General features: G+C 38.4%; 1 protein-coding gene across 1 annotated transcript in view; it reads right to left on the reverse strand.

Moving 5' to 3' along the window:
• Ddx1 (ATP-dependent RNA helicase Ddx1) overlaps positions 1 to 20,779 on the reverse strand; it is a 113,358-nt gene that overhangs the window by 87,945 nt on the left and 4,634 nt on the right. Inside the window, exons 3-8 of the mRNA XM_067082957.1 lie at positions 12,431 to 12,612; positions 10,532 to 10,731; positions 4,542 to 4,784; positions 3,895 to 4,068; positions 3,258 to 3,512; positions 2,151 to 2,273 (exon numbers count right to left, since the gene is read on the reverse strand). Coding sequence (XP_066939058.1) covers positions 2,151 to 2,273; positions 3,258 to 3,512; positions 3,895 to 4,068; positions 4,542 to 4,784; positions 10,532 to 10,731; positions 12,431 to 12,612 — 1,177 coding nt within the window. The remainder of the gene's footprint in view (positions 1 to 2,150; positions 2,274 to 3,257; positions 3,513 to 3,894; positions 4,069 to 4,541; positions 4,785 to 10,531; positions 10,732 to 12,430; positions 12,613 to 20,779) is intronic.

A 20,779-nucleotide genomic window follows, 5' to 3' on the forward strand; every position in this document is an offset into this window, starting at 1 on the left:
GCATGGCAATGCAAGTAGTGGTGATTGTACATACATCAAGACAACAATGGTTAGGGAGAAACAGACGGCAATTTTGTATGGTTGAAATCGCGTTCCTTTAGAGAAAGAAAACGAGATGCTCTTGTTGTCTTGTCCACTCCGATGGACGACGAACACACGAACACACACGTGTTTGGAAGAGACGGCGTCAGGCTCTTACAAGATTTTCAGCAGAGTTAGCTCGGACCTAAGGAAAAAGTTTTTTCAAAAATCCACCATAAATCGAAATATTGTGCTAGAGACTTCTCGTTTGTTGCAAAATGAAGGTAAATGATTGAATATTACTATAATGTAAGAGGTTTAGCTTACAATTGTATTTTTCAACCATTTCGGTCAAGTCAAAGTTGACCGAAGGTTGAAATTTTGGCACTTATCGTGATTTATATGAAAATATGTCAAAATTGATAAAAGCTACAACCATGAGTTATTTTTGGTTGTATTCTAAATGAAATTGCGCACATTTTCATATATAAAACTTTATGTAAAGGCAAATAGAAAACAGTGCAAAAATTACAACAAAGTGACTAAAGAATTTCTGAGATTTTCAGCAGAGTTAGCTGATGCTTTCTTTTGGGATAAGAAAGAAATTCGCGCATGCGCAGTTGGGTCACGCTTGTAAACAAAACAACAGCATGATCTGTGAACTCCCAGCATCCCTCAAGGCGCGTGATTTAAAATTTTTCGCAAACGAGGCCTATAAGTATTTTTCCATGAATATTTAAAAAAAACTTTTTGTAGTCGACGTATTTTACGTCCACTTGGCACCCGACAGACAATTTTTGTCGACGTAAAATACGTCCAGTCGGCGTTTAAGGGTTAACTTCTCGAGATCTTTGCGTTTTTTTGGATATGCTTGTCACTACAAAGCCGTAAGATCCAAGTGGCAATTACAATTACATATGTATCTGGTAAAAGTGACTAGTAGATTCAACGCACACACACACACACATATATATAGTATATATGTGTATATATATACATTATATATATATACTGTATATGTATGCATATATATATATATATATATATATATATATATATATATATATATATATATATATATATATATATATATATATATATATATATATATATATATATATATATATATATATATATATATATATATGATGATTATCACTTTTGTACGTGATTCATTTATCACACATTACCACAGGTGAAAAATAAGAAAGCGGTGTGTAGGTCCTAACGGTTTCGACTTTATTTCCACGCCATTGTGAAGGACTGATCATCAATGGCTTGGAAATAAAGTCTAAACCGGTCAGACCTACACCCCGCTTTCTTATTTTTCACCTGTGGTAATGTGTGATATATATATATATATATATATATATATATATACACATATGTATAAATATACTATATATGTACATATGTGTATACAGGCAGTCCCCGGTTTACGACGGGGGTTCCATTTTTATGCCGCGTCGTAAACCGAAAATCGTCGTAAACCCAAAAATTGTCGAAAATCATAAAAAATCATAAGAAAACCTTACTTTTAATGCTTTGGGTGCATTGAAAATGATGTAAACTGCATTTTTATTGAGTTTTTCATGAAAAAACCTCCAAATTATGATTATTCTGACATTTTGGAGCCATATTTCTTCCGTCAGATCGGTGTACGACGTGTCCTAACCCCGGAACATGCGTCATACACCGGAAAATAATTTCTGATGAATATATTTGAAAAGCGTCGTAACCTCAGAACGTCGTAAACAGGGGACTGCCTGTACTGTATATGTGTCTGTGTATATATTATATATATATATATATATATATATATATATATATATATATATATATATATATATATATATATATATATATATATATATATATATAATACACAGCTAGCCTGACAAGACAACTACAAAATTGTGTATTCCAGAAACTGAGAAAGAACATTTGCAGAAATTGCATAAGTAGTTTAAGGGAGACCAGCCAGAGTCTGATCAGGGAAAACTCAGCATTGTTTAAATGAAAAATTGCTTATTCACTACACAGTGCAGGCTGTGTTGTGTTTTTTTTCCTCTTTCCCCTTTAGGATACAAGCATTAAGAGGTGTAAAACAGTAACTTCTAGGAACTTACAGCCATTCGTTTCACTTCAAAAGAGTGGAGAGTAGCAGAGCAGACAACCATTTGGAGTCTCTTGCCATCATTGGTGATCTTTGGGATTGAATTATAAATGCCGTTGATTAAACGCTCATGACCCTGAAAAATAAGAAGTGACAACATGACAAATTTAAATGAAAAGAAAAATATGAGAATGTTAATTTTGTATATCAAACAATTATAATTCAAAGCAATTCCCACGATATAAAAAAGTTTTCTAAAGCTTACACACAAAATGAGCATTTTCGTGTTTGAAGGGATATTTAGATGACAGGCACAGTCTGTTTGCTTGCCTGTTATTAACAGTTGTGCGTACTGTAACAGTTCACGATACCATTATACCAGGAATAAATCATGAATCCATCAAAAATTCAGATACCAGGAATAAATCATGAATCCATCAAAAATTCAGACTAAGTTTAAATAAAAAAAATATGAAAAGGTCTGCAATAATTGCATTTTAATTCTTAATTACTCAACTGTAAAAAGCACTACATCAAACTCAAAGTGAAATGCATTCATTTGAGTCAGTCAAGTTACCTGCAGCACTAGGAAATGACTAATTTGTGCCAATTCAGAATCACTCACATATTGCCAACAGTCTAGTCAAAACGGTGTGTGTGTGTGTGTGTGTGTGTGTGTAACAGTATCAAAAATGAAAACATTCCAATAATAATAAAGTGTCAAGAATAATAAACTAAGGGTTTCATGACATCAACTATACTTGTTCTAATTTAAGACTAAAGGATTGATAAAGAATGAATAACTAAGGACAAAAAAGACATGAATATCCAGTATCTTAAATTACAAAAGAATCTAACATAGATTACTGATCTCGACTGAATGAATGTACTAAAGTTCTACTTGCAAGTGTTTTTATTGTTAAATAAATGTAATTAATGGGAGTTACTATGAGTTGATCATCATATTTCGTTGGATGACCCAGGTGTTCCACATAAACACATTACTTGAATAAAAATTTTTACCTATAGTGATAGTGGCCATTTTGTGTAATTAAATAAACTACTGTTATAAAAACATCACAAGAATCATCAATAAAAAGATGTTTGCACTTCAACCCACTTGCTTTAAAAGACCATCAGCTTCATCCAAAACAAAGAATTTACAAGCTTGAAGGGACAGCTGGCCAGAGTTGATGAGCTCTTCCATTCTCCCTGGGGTGCCGCATACAATGTCAACTCCAGCATTCAACGCTGCAATCTGGTCCTTCACTGGAATACCACCAACTACCAGTAAGTCTCGTACAACTGGGTTGTCCAAGTGTTTCGAGAAGAGTGTCACCTGCTTAAGTGTCTGCTCTGCCAGTTCTCGAGATGGCTGAAAGAGTAATAAAAACTATCATGCAAAGATGAATTTTCTTATATTGCAAAGTTCTATTAGCAGTAACTCAAAATGTTGTATGCTACATCAAAGTAACGAAGAATCAAGGATCTAATCAAAATGTAAAGAAAATGGCGCATCCCAAGTAATCTAATGTAGTGACTATCTTTAGAGAAACTTGAATTACCAACCAATACAAAACGATCCAACATAATTAACTTTTCCCTTATCTTTTATGAGCAAACAATGAGCATGAGTGTTAATAGCTAAGATTTTTTTGTTTTAGAAAATAATGAGACTTCTTTAACAAAAATGTGCCATTAAACCCAACAATCTATTATTTTTATTTTATTTTTATAAGGAAAAATGATTCACATACCTCAATAATTACTGCCTGAGGAGCATTTTTCTGAACCTTGTTGGTTTTATCACCACCTCCCTTCACACCTGATATGACAGTGCATTCCTTGTTGGCTTGGCAAAGGGCTACAAAACCTGACTTAGGAGGGTGCTGAAAGGCTGTAGCACCAAAATTGAAGGACATCTCTGCATTCTGAAACAAAAAAATATTAAAACAACCAAAGCAGAGGCTAAAACAAAATATTTGTGATGCAAACATAAGGTCTGCATTAAATTTAACAGACACATTGGTTCTAAAGAGATTTTGAAATGTAATTAAAAACAAAATAATATGGATCAGATTGCAGTGGGAATCTCTGGAAGTAACTTGAGAGATTTGGTGTTTCAGGGATGAAAAGTTTGTCAAAATAGAAGTAGATATATATGAGTACTGTATCAGGAAATCGTGATGAAGGTCCAGGAAATCATGGATAAAAGGCAGAGATGAAACATGATAGAACAGGTAGAAATTTGCCTAAAAAATGGACAAGAAAGTGGAGAGGGCTCAAACCATATCTAACACCACAAAGAGAAAAAGCTGATGTTAAACCAAAGAGGAAGGTGATAAGAGAAAGATGTTGAAAGTTACAAGAGAACAGGACAAATTTAAAAACAAATCATAATCACCTTCAGCACAACAGCAGGATAAAATGTGGCGTTCCTGAATTCATTCCTTAGTGTAAAGGCCTTGCCCAGGTCAGATCCATTTTTGGTATAAAGAATCTCCATGTTGTCAAGATCCAAGTAACAACCAATGACATCTTTAAGGCCAAATGATTCTCCATAATCATCAAACTGACGACAATTTGATTTCTTTCCAGTTCCACCAAAACCAAAGCCATCCTTACATGTTCCAAGATCCAAAGCTGCCTGAAATAAATCAATAAGCAATACAGTAATAAATTATATATAATTTAATGTTTATATTCCTATGGTTATCAGTGCACAAGTTCTTTTTTACTTCTGATACAATTGTGGTCATGAAAAGAATTATCTCTTCATTTTCACTTGAACATTTTCCATAATAGCAGAAAATTCAAAAGGCAACCCAAAAAAATAATACTTTCATTCATGTCAATGAAAATACAGTGAATTCCTGATTTATAAAAGGGGTGGGTTTTGAATAACTTATTGCACAATATGAATCTTGCATAACTTCTATTATTTGCATAAGACAAAGATAAAGCAAGTACTGTACTAGTTGGATTCACAAATATGTATATTCACAAAACGAAAAACTTTAAGCCCAATCTTATGCAATTCCTTGAGGCTTTCTCCCAAGCTTCCTTAAATTTGGCCTTTTCTGTTACTCTTATAGCCTCGATTTCCTTCTCTTAATGAAAAATTTCATACTGCTGGTGTGCCTTCAACAGGAGATGATTCTCTGGAGACAATGCATGATGGTGTGCTTCCTGGACTAAGGACTTAATAAAGAAAGCCGTGGCATTCTTAGACATAGGAATCTCAGGATTCTTGACAGTGCAAAATAGATTCTTACACTGTTCCCTTCACAATTTAAGATGGGATGTATAAGTCCTCAGAACCATAACAGAGAAAAAAAAGCAGCATTTTTTCCTCAGGCGTTAAGTGTTTCTAGATAGGGGATAGAGAAAACTCTTGGAAGAGCTTTAGCCTTGACATCATTCTTAGCACGAAAGGATGCCCAAAAAAATAGTTCTGCTCCAGTACAGGAAAACCCTACTAACTCTGATAATGCTTGTAATTCACTTACTTTACTCTTTTGGCTGAAGTCCAGGCCATTAGAAAGAGAGTTTACAAAGAAAGAGCCTTAAGAGAAGCCTCTCTCAGGGGTTTGAAAGGAGGGCCTCTAAAGTGTCCTAAGACAACATAAAAGTTCCATAAAAGTGGCTTTAGCAGAACCTTCAGAATTCCAGCTGAAATGAGTGAATAGCTTTGCATAAGTCAATCTCTTTTGAAATACCCAATCCAGAATGTCTTAATACATAAGCCAGCATGGATTTATAGCCTTTAATGGAAAAAAACAGACAAACCTTTGGCATCAAAAAGTGAAGAAATTTGATTATATTGTCAATGTTGGTGAGAAGACAGGAAATAACCCTGGACTTGCACCATGATCCAGAAAACTCCCACACATATGATTAAGAAATTAGTGGACTTTCCTCTTGCCGTTAGGTTAGAATCCTTAGACGTTATAAAAGTCTTTAGAACTAAGGAAATTGTCAAGTTTTCATGCGATTAGACGAAGCATGTTGATATTTTCAGGAAGCCTGATGAAGTAGACTTGTCCAGAGAGGTAATTGTCTCGGAACTTCTATTAACATTTCCAGAGGGTCTCAAACCAACACCTCCTTGACCATAAAGGTGCAATTAGAATCATGGTGGTGTTCCTAGAAGCCCTCAACTTATTGAGTACCCCCTCCAACAATGGAAACACGGAAGGTATACACTAATAGGTTTGTCGAATCTTGAATCATATAGTCTACAGCCCAGGCTTAAGGGTCCAGCACTGGGGAGATACACAGCTGGAGACAATGATTAGGCTTCCCTACATAGAGAGTGATGAGAGGTTGGCCAACCACTCTCCAAACTGCCTTGCAAACTACAAGGTTAAAAACCAGTCTTGAGAGAGTACCTGTCCCGGACAATTTAACACATCCGTCATAACATAAAGTCAACCAGGCAAATTATTATTATTAAAATAGTTTGACCAGACCACTGAGCTGACTATCAGCAATCATATGGCTGCCCCGAAGGATTAGGATGAAATAACAGGTCTAGGCCATAGCCCAAACACTGGGACCAAACAGGTCATTTGGCGTGGTGATGAATGGATAAAAATAAAATTTAAAAGAAAAAACATGCACAAGACATATGCTTTTACACTGAAATGCACATACACATTAAATACATTCACTCATGTTTCCATACAAACAAAAACATATGAAAAAGGAATAAAGTCGACCCCTGGATAAGTTGGCACCCCCTCTAAAAATGCTTATATTTGCCTATTTTAATAGTTCAAACACCAAATATACCTTAAACTATCATCCTAAAAATGCTTATAACTGCCTATTCTAATAGTTCAAACACCAAATACACCTTAAACTATCATCCTAAAAATGCTTATAACTGCCTATTCTAATAGTTCAAACACCAAATATACCTTAAACTATCATCCTAAAACACTTTAAGTCATCTTACAACAATACCCTTAAAAATATATGGCTTACAGCTACATGTGAACACTCCTACAACTGTTACTCATACCAAGGCAAAAACTAAATGTGCCTCGCTGTTGAACTTCTCAGTTCCAGAGGGCCTTTATTCCTTACATCGCTGGACTGTGGAACAGCCTCCCTAAGGATTTCGTGCAATTGGAACTTCAGAAGTTCAAGCGAAGATGCAATGCATTACTATCTTAATATAATTCTCTTTATATTTTAATAATTTAATGACAATTCTATTTATTTATTTATTAATTTGTTAACTTATCTGTTTTTCTAATAACTGATATCTTCTTACAGTATTTCCCATTACTGTACTTTCTTTTACTTCTTTCGAATGAACACCATACTTTTTGGAAGCTCAAATTTCAAGTCAATGGCCACTGCAGGCTGTTCCATAAGAATAGGGTTGATCTTCTCAACAACAACAACAACAACAACAATAATAATAATAATAATAATAATAATAATAATAATAATAATAATAATATAGATAGTAGACCCTCTTTCAAACATGTAGTGTTGAATGTTATTGCTGCATCAGCTGCATTCAGTTTATTTAAAGTTTTCTCTTTTTCTAATGACTGATTTTTCATTGTTACTGCATTCTGCTAGTAACTCACCTATGTTCATCATTTCTGGAGAGGAAAGCAGTTGCAAATCACAGTGTAATTTTATTTCTGCCAAATATGCTATCAGTTACACGGTACTGCCAACGGTAAATAAAATATGGTGGTCATTTTCCATAGTACAGTGGTGGCAATGGTAAATGAAACACAGTATGGTGGTCATTTTCCATAGAGTTGTCAAGCTTCTGTAGAAAATCGTTAACATTGATTCTAGGCCATGTTTCACTCAGGCTCTGCCAAGCACAATCACACCAAAAGAATGGAGTAGACTGTCGTTTGTGCTGAGTCCTGCTCTTTACATACGAGATGGTCAGTGGGGGGTAGCCTGTATGCTGACTGTTGATTGACAGAGGAGGAATGTGCGCCGTTGATTGGCTGGTGAGATTTTCTCGAGCCAAGAACTTGAAGTTGATGGTCTCACTAGTGCCGGGGCTGGTGCGTGACGTCACTACCTGGTATTACCCGACGAATACAGTCAACCCCTAGTATTCGTGGGGATGCATACCAGCAACCCCCATGAATAGCTCAAATCCGCAAATACTTAAAACCCCTCTAAAAACACTTACTACTACCTATTTTGATAGTTCAAAATATATTGTGTATATATGTACCTCAGAGAAATCCACAAATAGGTGAAGATGCGAATCCAGAACCGCGAATAGGTGGGGGTCCACTGTATTGATTGATCATTGGGCGGCTCACTGAATCCTGTGCTCCACGGTCGGGAATGCCGCTTCTCATGGTATCTGTGTAGGTCTATGTGCTATAGGTGGTGGAGAGGAATAAAACCTCTTGAGTTGTATTCAATATGGGCTTCTCCTGCTGTATCAAGAGAACCTCTAGCAGCCATAGGCATCTTAGGTCAGGGCCTTTCCAGTTATTTCAATGTTTCCCACTGTTGCATTCCTTGCAATGCTGCTATGGTGGTCATCTCTTATGAGGATTTTAATGGCACCTCCCTAAGCATGGCAGTTTCAAGGTGGTCATACTAATATAGGAGCCGGGGCATCCAAGGACTGGGCATTTGAAACGTATACCACAGTAGTCTGTTTAATTAAGAGGATCCCTCATCGGTGGGCCGAGTTGTTTTTCATAATCGGGTTTCTTGTGCGGCTGTTTTGATAATAAATGACAAGGTCCAGCCGGGTGTCCACATCAGTGGTGAAGACATTATCTGTGATAACTTTCTAGATGGCAAGTTCATTTTCTAAGTATTCAGAGTACATCCTCATCTCATAATAGAGATTAACACTTTTTTGCGGATCGGGCTGTGACCGCTTATGATTGTTGCCCAATCAGCTTTACCAATGTTCCACTTAGGTACCCTTGAAGATGGAGGATTTGAAAATATATTCACCACTATTGGAAAATGGTTGCTGGTAAATCAATCATTTATCACTCTCCAATTAAAATCAATGAGGCAGTCATCACTGCATATAGATAAACCAATTGCTGATAATGTGCCTGTTTGAACGTGAAAATGTGTACAGTCTGTGTTGAGGATTCCCACATTTTCACCCTTTATGATGGAAAACAGGCAACTTCCTCTTTAATTGGTGATGATGTCACCCCAAAGAAGGCGTCTACTATTCATATCTCCCAAAAATAACAAAAGGACATGGTAGCTCTTTAAAGAGGGATTTAAATTCATCAGTGGGGAAGACTTCACTAGGTGGTAGACAGAGAGCGTACTGTACATTTTCTTTACAAATGGATCTGCACACCTATCACTTGCAGTGTAGACTGGATACTAATAGGGTTTTGTTGGGTGTCATTACGAATACATAAAACTACGCTCTCATGGCTTCCTATATTTACATTATAAGGGGAATGATTAATGAATTAATTTTATTTAGACTTTGAGGCTATTCAACTGGAGCCCCTTTTCGGTGATTTCACTTTACTGCCTTGCTCCTGCTTTTTTCCAGAAGGAGACTGACTGCTGATGGCTGCCTTCCATTTTAATGTTGATGATGATGGTGCTGCCTTCATGGAGGAGGAGCCTGGCACAGATGGCAAAGCCTCCCTAGTACATATCATGGGTGCTGGGCACCTTTGTAACAGAAATCTCCAGCTCAGGTGGCACCCTTTACCTGATAAGTGTATTTGTCAGGAATAAAATTACACCCTGATTTGCAACTGCTTTCCTTTCTCGAAATGACGAACATCGGTGGGTTGCTGGCAGAATGCAGTAACCCTGAAAAATCAGTTATCAGAAACAAAAAGAAAGCTCGATAATAACAACAATTATATTACTAAGGACTAAGGAATTTCTTTCTTCACTGCATTAGACCACTCCCTACATTCCTCATACCCTACATCTGACACAACAGAGTGCCTATCTACTTCAGCTGAGTACATCCTGTTTACACAAAAGTCATTTTAGCAGAAGCTAATACTCTTAAGCTTCCTACTTCCAGTTGAGGACATCCTATCCCACAAGGCAAAAAAAGATCACAGCCCCATGAGAACAGCACAACGGCTAAAATCCTGAATGCTTAGCAGCACCAATCACTACAACAGCAAGAAGAATTCTGACAAGAACTACAACGTTTGAAACCCACCTGGTGGAGAAAACATGAGCTAGACAGTCCACCCCAGTAAGACAAAACTCTTCTTTGTTTAAATGCTGAATGCACTTAACCAGCACGAAGATGCACGCTATCTTTAACAGTAGGTAAGATTCATCAACAATAAATGACAATTCAGCACCTGCTGAAAAACAAGTCCCTTAAAATCATACACAATTAATTGTATCAAAGTATTACCAGACGTAGCCTACCTGAGGGGTGGCCCACCCCACTCTGCATAATCCTTCATCAGAAACGGTGGCCTCATAATAATACTTCCCCTTTCCATTTACGCCTTTAGTGCCTCGTACACCCTGCCATAACTTGGGATCACGTGACTGACAACGGAGCCCATCAGGGGTTACTGCTAAGCCAGGATCTCGATCAAAGAAGCTCATTAACCAATGAGGAGCTGGTGGGAACAAAAGTTGAAAACATTGAGTCATTCGTTTGTGGCTAAGAAAACTGGCGTCACAATATCTAGGTTACTGACGCCATATTAAAATTAAATAGGAAATTAAAATGAAAAGGTTCAAAAGGAGTCTCATGTATAAAAAATATCTAAAAACATATATACAGTACAGGCAGTTCCCGTGTTGGGACGCACCCGACTTATGCCAATCTCACTTTACGACGCTATTCATAAATATTCATAATAAATCTGGTTCCAACATACACCGGTGACCCAAAGTTACGATGCCAGGCCGGGCAGCATAGGTACATGACTAAATATTTTTTATGATTAAAAATTATTTACTAATTTTCAAATATAAATATTAATGTAAACACAGCAAAATATCAATTCATTAAGGAAAATGCAGTAAATTAGGTAAGATTTTGGTGCAATTGTCAATATTGATTTGTCTAAAAGCCCAATATTTTCTGATAAGCATATGCTGTAATGGATCATACACATGCAAGTGGCACTGAACATGAACTATGGTTTTCAATAAATGCATACCCCTTCCATTTTTATCACCAGTTCCACGTGGCTTTTGGACCTACATACTTTCAAAACTAAACTAGTGTATGACTCAAGTCTCCAAATTCCTGGCTAAAAGGTCCATATGTCCAATACTGTAATTCTGATACAAAAAATTACAAGTTCTAACCCTTCCTTTGGATATGACACACACCCATACTATCTCTATATATAATCTTTACATACAGTGCTCCATCCATCCATTCCTTTTGTGACCTTTCAACGTCTCTCCTACAAATGCAAAATTAGGAAGTGGTGTAGTTCATGGGGTCTGAGGCTTAACTCAAGCAACACTGACATCTTGGTCTGGCATCTTCACACAATGGTGTTCCTTCAACTTCCAAGCTTTCTTGCAACTAACACTTGAAACACATCTAATACTGCTAGATAACTTGGTACTATCCATTAACCTTACTACATCTACAGAGATGATAATTTTCATGTCACACAATTCATATCTTTTGTTCCATTACTATTAATAAATTATACACTTGTCTGGATGTCGGCAGATTCCTGGTATCGTACCTTTTAGACAAGACTCACTGAAGTGTCTTCCTCTTGACCATGAATGGTAAAATAAGCTTCATTTCAACAATAAACTCCCTTCAGCATCTTTAATGACTACACACACAGCTAGTGCATGCTACTCACTTTTATTCCCTTTACTGCAGAACTTTGGAATGGTCTTCCCAAGTGTGTTATTGATGCTAACACTCACATGTTTAACAGACTGCAGTGGAATTATAAGACACCACTCTACCACTGGCTGAGTTATGAGAAAAGTATTTTTTTACAAGTACTGTACTGTAAACATTTTTATTTCTATGTCGGCAGAAAGCCTCACCGTGCTCTGAGCTGAGTACTCCGTCTACGAAAATGTAAGTTCATATCACCATTGGAACAACTAATAGTTGATACCACCATATTTACATAAATGTTACACAAGACGTTGACCAACAAGTCAAGCACTTATCAAGTTATGCCTCCCTCAAGGGCTAATTCTTCTGCCACTGCCTGGCATAAACATAAGCAATTGCAAATAGTTAGATAAACCACCTTCCAGCAAATTCTAAAACTGTCTGAGCACGACATCCAAACAAAATGACTAACTTCCAGTCTTCTCACTTACAGGTCTCTTTGTTGATCTTTGAAGTTTTACCCATCTGTATGTCCTTAAGGGTTTCCCATACAATCTGCAGGATGGGAAGGCAGAAGGCACCTGTCTTGCCACTACCTGTTTCAGCAGCCATGAGGACATCACCACCGCCCAAAATCAAGGGTATTGCCTCACTCTGGACATCTGTTGGCAAACTACACAAAAGATACTATTAATGGGAAACAGCTTTACATAATGACTTGCTCTCAAAATAGAATCACAGGCAAAGTACAATACTGTAAAGGCTAAATTGAATCTTATTCTCTTGTGGTTGACTTCACAGTAACATACAAAACTAATTCATTTTTAACTTAAGTTATAAACACAGACTAAGGTCATTATTCACTGACCTAATCCACACATACGCACCAAAAAGATTAGAAATTACCATGCTTTTTATGGTATATAAAAGCCTTTACTCTTAACCATGAAATATAGTATTAAAATTACTACTTAGTATACCTGGGCATTCACTGTTCATTCTAATGTGCACCTGCGTTATATTAGAAAAAACATGGCTACAACATTACTTTTATAAAAGGAAACACCTGTAGAGCTGTCATCAGTTTCAACAAAAGAGCTCTGATTTTGTCGATAGTTCTTTTGAAACAAAGCAGAGGTAACATCCAGTTCTGATGGATGGGAACTTGGAAGTATGCCTCCTCAGATCTATCTTAAAAGCATAAAGGATATGTAGGATAAGTGTGTATCACGGTACTGATATCAGTAATACTACTGAATGGAATGTTTTTATGTCTATGGTTGGCCACGCATTACCTAACTCCGTCCGCGCCAAGATTTTGATGCGAACATCAGTTGCCCTGTACCCACCATAGGATTAAGATGCTTCTGTAATAAACCATCAACATGGGAACAGTGCCTCCATAGAGTATCCTATATGGCGCAGTGACGGAGTATTACCTACGCAGAATGTCGGGGTTTCGTAGAAGATCGCTGAAAAGCACCCCTAGATTAATAAGACCTAGAGACACCAGAAGCAGCATCGGCGATGGCGCAACAGTGGATCTAAACACATTAGTTCTGGCTTTAGATATGGCCGTACGAACTGGTGGGAATAATTCAGCACTAGGTAGGGGGAACAGCAAGCATATTTCCCCCAAAAATTGCATGTATGTGATGTCAGCGGAGGATTTTAGGCGCTGGAAGCGACCTACGGAAGATTGGATAAAAATCAGCAAGTTTTCCTGTGATGAGGCAGTAATGAATATCAGGCTACTATGTGAAGACAAATTGCAAAGTGCAATTGACCCCCAATTCTCTTCAGCCACTTGGAATGCCCTAGGGGTAAAGGACGCCTTTGATGCCTGGAGAAAAATAACCACGAAGACAGCGAACAGAGCGGTTGTGTGGGATAAGTTCTTCACGGGAAGACAGAGAGCAGAAGAAACGGCAAAGGAATACATCCACAGGTGCCAGCGGGAGGCCCTCGAGTGTGCGTTTGCGTGCCCTAAGTGCAGGGAGGATTTACGTGAATATGTGCTGGCAGGTAAAATTGTGAGCAGCATACGGAATCAAAAGTTAAAACAAGATATTTTAGAAAACTTTGAGAAGTATAATTCTGTTAGTGCAATCATGGCAAAGTGCGAGGCATTCGAGGAGGCAGTACGGGAATGCGGGGGCCCCACACAAAGAGGGGAGCAAAAAGAGTTCAACGAGGCAGGCATCGAGAGGGAGGAGGAATCGGCGTTGTCACTGGAGGAAGTAGCAGCAGTGAAAACAAATTACCAGAAAAAGAAGGGCGATGTGGCGAAATCGAGCTCCAAGGCAAGAGTGAAATGTGAGTTTTGCGGGATTGCGCACTAGAGGGGCCGTGCCAATTGCCCTGCTAGCGCTGTGGAATGTTTTCACTGCAGAAAAACAGGACACTTTGCTAATCGTTGCTATGGGAGCAAGAGTCGTACGCTTAGCAAGGGCGCATCGGATGGTAAGATAGGCACCAATGCTGTGAACAGAATCAACAGCGGACGACAAGCTATGCAGAAGACGACGTCAACGGCTGGGAGGTCCGATCGAGAAGCGTTAAGTGTTGGCGCTGCGTCATGCATGCAACCGACTGTGAATGTCACGGTCTCGTGTGTTTAAGATAACAAAAGTTGCATATTAGAAGCTGTAGCTGATACCAGTGCTGAGGTATGCATTGCTGGGTCAGTCAAGGCTCGGAGCCTGGGAATTGATGTAAAAAATCTAAGTAAAGCGGAAGTTAAAAAGTTAAGTATACCTTAGTTTAACCAGACCACTGAGCCGATTAACAGCTCTCCTAGGGCTGGCCCGAAGGATTAGACTTATTTTACGTGGCTAAGAACCAATTGGTTACCTAGCAACGGGACCTACAGCTTATTGTGGAATCCGAACCACATTATGACGAGAAATGAATTTCTATCACCAGAAATAAATTCCTCTAATTCTTCACTGGCCGGACGGAGACTCGAACGCTGGGCCAACAGTGTGCTAACCGAAAGCTCTAGCCACCCCTCCAAAGAAGAACTTGTAAAGCGGAAGTAAAGCTACAACATGCAGCAGGAGGTCTAATGAGTGTAATGGGCTATTGTCAGGTTAACATTAAGTGTGGCAGCATGTCAACAAGTGAGTGTATGTATTTTGTCAATGGGACACGTAAACTATTTCTGTCATTACGGGCATGCAAATCATTTGGGTTGGTGGATCCTAATTTCCTGAATCACACAGTTTTTAATATTCATGGGAATGAAGTTTTGGGCATAGGGGGAGTTAATGAGAGACCTAATGAGCTGCCACACTCTCCCACAGAGGATAACGTTCCCCTACTCAAGCAGTGGCAGTTGGAACGTTTCTCAGGTACAACATTCAATGTAAACAGAAGGCCCTTTCCCATAATGAGCGGCAAACCGCACCACATTCACCTGCTGCCAGGTGCGGTGCCACACGCTTACCATACATCAATTACTATCCCTAAGCATTGGGAGAAAGAGGTCAAAAAGCAGATAGACAAGAACGTTCTAGCGGGTATCTTGCAACGGCACTCTGAGGAGAACTGTAAATTTTCAAAAACTCAATGCATTCTGTAAAAGGGAAACGCATCACACGTTTGCACCGTTTGACATGGTGTCAAGTGTCCCGGTCCATACTTTTAAGACTACGGCTGATGCACATGGGGATTCCATTAGGCAGTCTTGGATGAAGAAAGTCGAAAGCTAACAACCATCATAACCCCTTGGGGGAGGTATCAGTATTATCGCAAACCCATGGGGCACTGCACTGCCCCGGACGCATGATGTAATTGTGGATATTCCGAGGTAGTTTAAATGTATTGATGATATATTGTTGCATGATTCTAGCATAGAAGCAGCTTTCTGGCATACTTCTGATTTATTGATAGCATGTGAGAGGAACGGTGTAACTCTTAACCCACATAAATTCCAGTTTTGTCAGAGGGCCGTGAATTTTGTCGGCTATAATGTTGGGTGGGATAAATATCTGCCTTCGGAGGATAAACTGGCTGCTATAAAGAAGTTCCCAATGCCTGACCAGCCCACCATATCCGATATTCGGTCGTGGTTTGGACGGGTCAATCAGTTGGCTCCCTTCGTTGCGATTGGCTCCCTTTGTTGCAACGGCACCTGTTACAGCACCATTTCGGGAATTATTGAAAAAGGGAGCCAGTAAAAAAGTGAAATTTTGATGTCTAAATTTGAATATGCTAAAAATGAGTTGTGTAGATTAATATCTGAGGGTCTGCATTATTATGATAAGACAAGACCAACAATTGTTAAGACTGACTGGAGTAAAGAAGGGATGGGCTTTGTTTTATTACAGCAATATTGTTCTTGCATATGTCATGATGTACCTTCCTGTTGTCAGGGGGGTTGGAAGCTAGCCCTGTGTGACAGCAGGCACCTTTCAAAAGAGGAACTGAATTACGCCCCTATCGAGGGGGAGGCGGCGGCTGTGGTCTGGTGCCTGAAAAAAAGCTCGTATCTTTTTGCTGGGCTGCCCTAACCAACTTCTAGTAACAGACCATCGTCCGTTGGTTAAGTTGTTTGATGATCGGGAGTTGAAGCACACTGAGAATCCCAAACTGTTCCGTTTGAAAGAGATTTTGATTTTGGTGTTGCTTTATCAGCAGCATTTTTAACGAAATCAACAAGAAATTTATTAGTTTCATTATGGCCTTTTAAATATTCAAATGGTGGAATATTTCTAGTGTGGAATTCATATTTTTCCCAATCTGCTTTATAAATGCTATATTGCGGGACATGCTTGGCAGGATTATTTTGTAATAATGAAATTAATATTGGGAAATGATCACTTGTATGCAAGTCATCAACTGCATTCCAACCCAATGTCTACTATGTTTGTTGTACATAGGGTTAAGTCGACTGAGGAAAATGTTCTGCGTGTTTTAGAAAAATATATGCTGATTTCATTATCATTTATACATCATATGTCACATGAATCTATGAATTCTTCTATTTTACTTCCTGCTCTATTTGAGTCAGTACAATTACAGTTCCACATTGGGTTGTGAGCATTAAAATCACCTACTATTAATGTAGGTTCCTTGGTATTATTAGGTAATTCTTTAAGTTTGTCAATGTCGTAGTTTTTATTAAGTTGGTTGTATATAAATTATAAATTACATAATTATCGTTTTTTATTCAAATTTTAATACCTGATATTTGCAAGTCAGCGATGTTTACAGGTATATTATCATATACTACTTTGTTATGTACATATATGACTGTACCTAAATTTCCTACTTCCTCTCGTGGTGTTGATGCTAAGGTATATTTACCTATTGCTGACACAGTTTTGTTGACATGTTGTAAACATAATATCAGAGGTTCATATTCTATTAATAACCGTTGTACTTCTCCTAGGTTTAATCTGGTCTGGAGATCATTTGTGTTCCAATCTGGTCTGTAGATCATTTGCGTTCCACTGTGTGACATAGGTATTGAAAATATTTTGTTATAGCGGTTGAGTTTTACTCTCTTTTTTTTTGTATTATCAACTTGGATTTTTTCTAATAATTTAATCACGACATTCATTTGTTTATCTTTTAACCTTTTTCATGGGAGCTTAAATCAGTGGTTTCTTTTTATCTATATTTCATAAAATATAATGTTTGTCAAACTATCTTTTGTTATGTTTTTGTTATTATCGCACAATGCAATGAAACAATCATTACATCCACATGTGTTATCATGTATATTTCTTTCCTTATTTGTTCTTGTTGAAGCAATTATTGGTGATGGAGTAATCTCCTCTCCCTTGACACAGTCATTGCTATTTATGGTACGGTTCTCTTCCACTTTGGTGTTCTGGATATCTGTGTCCAAAGGTTTTACTATTATTTTAGGAGACAATGGTATATTCTTAACTTGTTTTTGTTTTTGTTCTGTCTTCATATCTTTGGTCTTTGGTGTGACAAATGTTTCTCTAATAACTGTTGGTTTCTTTGCTTTGGGGGTTGTTCTTTCCAAAGGCCTTCTTTTATCTTTAATTTCCAGTCTATCACGACCCTCCTCTGTTACTTCCGTAGTATCATCCTCCTATGTTCCTATTTGCATTAAAATTTGAAATGAATCTGATCAACCATATCATTTGTAATTGTTTCTTTACTCTTACAATTTTAGATTTTTCCTTGATCAATCATTTCTTCTTGCGATATACTTTTCTGTGCTCTGTTACTTCTATTTCTAAGCATTTTTGTTTCATTATTGGTTCCTGTTATTGAAGAATGTGTATGTTTCTTAGATGGATCTTGAATTCCTCTTACTTTTAATTCCAACTTAGCCTCTTTTATAGACATCCCTGTTCTTTCTTGTAACATTTTCAATTCAGTATTATATATATAGTACATACATTCTTAGGACCTTGCATGACGATCTTGTCCACAGTTTACACATTTTGGCTCACTACATTTCCGTTGTGTGGCATGCTCGTCAGGTCCACAATAAGCACATATAGGTTCGTTTCAACAGTTTTCCTTCGTTTGTCCATACTCACTACAATTTTGACATGGTAGTGGCTCTGGAACATAAGGTTTCGGTTCTCTATTTTAGCCCAAAATTTTCATTTTTTTGAGGCAGATCTTGACAATCAAAATTTTCTTTTTGCAATTCTTAATACTGTACTTTATTATTCTGTTCACTTGGTATTATATATACCTCACAATCTTGGACTTCGGTACATCTCATTTTAAGAGAGTCCAAAAGCATATTCTTATCAACCGGTTCGTCATTATATTCAGGAAGTACAGTAGCACCCTGAATGCTGTTCACAGTGTCATGATTCTTTACTTTTAAATTCACACTGTTGATACTTTCTACGGACAAATAGTCTTCAGACTGGATTTTCATTGTGGTTTCTATGAGCCACATCTTTATTTTTATTTGTCTGAACGACATTTCTGTTGTTGAGTGTCTTTTTAATAAGAAGTTTTCCAACTTCAGGGCTGAAATATCTTGTTCTGTTTCCATGGTTAAAAACCTTGACCAACTTCCACTTCCAAAGAGGGAGTCAAAATGAGTCAAGGTTGGGTCAACACGATATTTACTTCTTTTGGATTTGTTTTGTACTGGAGCATAAAGTTCCAGTGTGATTACATTAGGGTTCTTTTTTTATTTTTCTAAAGAAAAGTTGTCAGAGGAGGTTCCAGCAGATGTCAACTGTGCCGAGTCGCTACCATCAAAGCGCTCAAGAGCTGGTGTCGGGCGCTCGTGAGTTGGGCGCTTGAACAAAGGCAACAGGAGCCTGAGAGGGATCATGGGGCGCTTGGGAGCCAAATACTGGTGCCCAACAGAAGTACGCTCAGGAGAGAAATACTCAGCCTGTCCCATGCATCGCAGGAAGGTTGGGCAGCGAAGAAGAGCTGTCAGCATTGCCTGCCAGCCTCTTCAATGAACGAGATGAATCTAGAGAGTGCTTGGGGCGCTTCCAAGTCCCAGCTGGAGTCTAGAGTCAGATGACAACTGGTGCACACCCAAGACGCCTTTCCAGCGGCTGTCTGTCGAAACCTGGGGTATAATTGCAACAGGTTCGACTGGGGGGGCAGGAACCCGTGGGAAAACCCCACTAGCCTTCCTTGGAGTTCCAGCAAGTCTTCTCCCAGGTTTAGGAGAGCAGGACAGAGACCTTCGTCTAGGAGAAACGGCGAGACGAGAATCCACCTCCTCCACTTGCATAACACTGTCTCCTGTCAAGATGCCTTTACAGTGGCTGTCTGCTAATACCTGGGAACACGCAAAGTTCGACTGAGGGGCAGCTACCCGTGGGCCAACCCCATCAGCCTCCATTGGACTTTCGGTATGTCTTCTTCCAGGTTTAGGGGAGCACAACAATGACCTTGGACTAGAAGAAACGAAGGGACGAGTAGCCACCTCCTCCATTTCACTGTATTCACTATTAAGTTAAAATCTTGTTAAGTCTACACTCAAGATTGGCAATGGCAAGGGTTGGAAGCAAGGGAGCCAGGTGCAGGAGTAGGTGGATTAAAAGTAGGAGGGCTAGTAGCAGGAGAATAAGCAGAAAGAGGGGAAGAAGGAACAATAGGGTTATCTTCTGACCTAGGCTTAGCTAAGAGAAGTATGTTTCTCGGCGCTAGAGGCCACATTCTTCTTCCTATCACTAAATTCTCTAGGTGAGATTTAAGTACCTTCCACTTAAGCTCACTTGGCGCTGAGCGCCTGAGAACAGGCGCTGGGCGCTCGGGCAATCATAACATTCAGTAACTGTTCCTCTGTAATGCATTATTGCACCCTATACTTACTGCAAAATAAGTCTCCTTACTACAAGGGTCATATGAAGATTTATCATTGCAACCTTTGCTACAGCAATGAAAACTAGATGAACTTGAATCAGACAGAATAACAACAAAAACTTGAAAAATGATCCTGAAAGCTATCAAAGCTTGAAAGCTACTCAAAATAAGCGATAATACTTCGGCAAAATCCAGCCATACAACCAAAAATCAGTAAACAAATGCTACAGTAAACCCCCGATGTCACTTGAGAGCCGCAGAAACAGAATGAGGTTTTGTGCTAAGTCTCTCCAGTACTCCCATTAGTAGGGGGGCTTGTTATCTACACTAGACTATCAAAGTGGTACCGTGATTTTTTAAAATAAAGGCTACTGCATTAGTTGAAACCATAGCTACGTAATTACTTGGTAAGTTACTTATATGAAACTAGACTTCTGAAATTACAAGGACTTGAATGAGAAAACACTACGTAAGCAAAGGGCAGATGAAGTTAATCGCTACCCAAGCATTCCTTGGCAACAAGCTCCAGATCCTTACAAACTGCTTCTAAATATTGGTAT

The sequence above is a fragment of the Macrobrachium rosenbergii genome, chromosome 40, assembly GCF_040412425.1.
Source record: "Macrobrachium rosenbergii isolate ZJJX-2024 chromosome 40, ASM4041242v1, whole genome shotgun sequence".
In the NCBI taxonomy this organism is placed as follows: Eukaryota; Metazoa; Arthropoda; class Malacostraca; order Decapoda; family Palaemonidae; genus Macrobrachium; species Macrobrachium rosenbergii.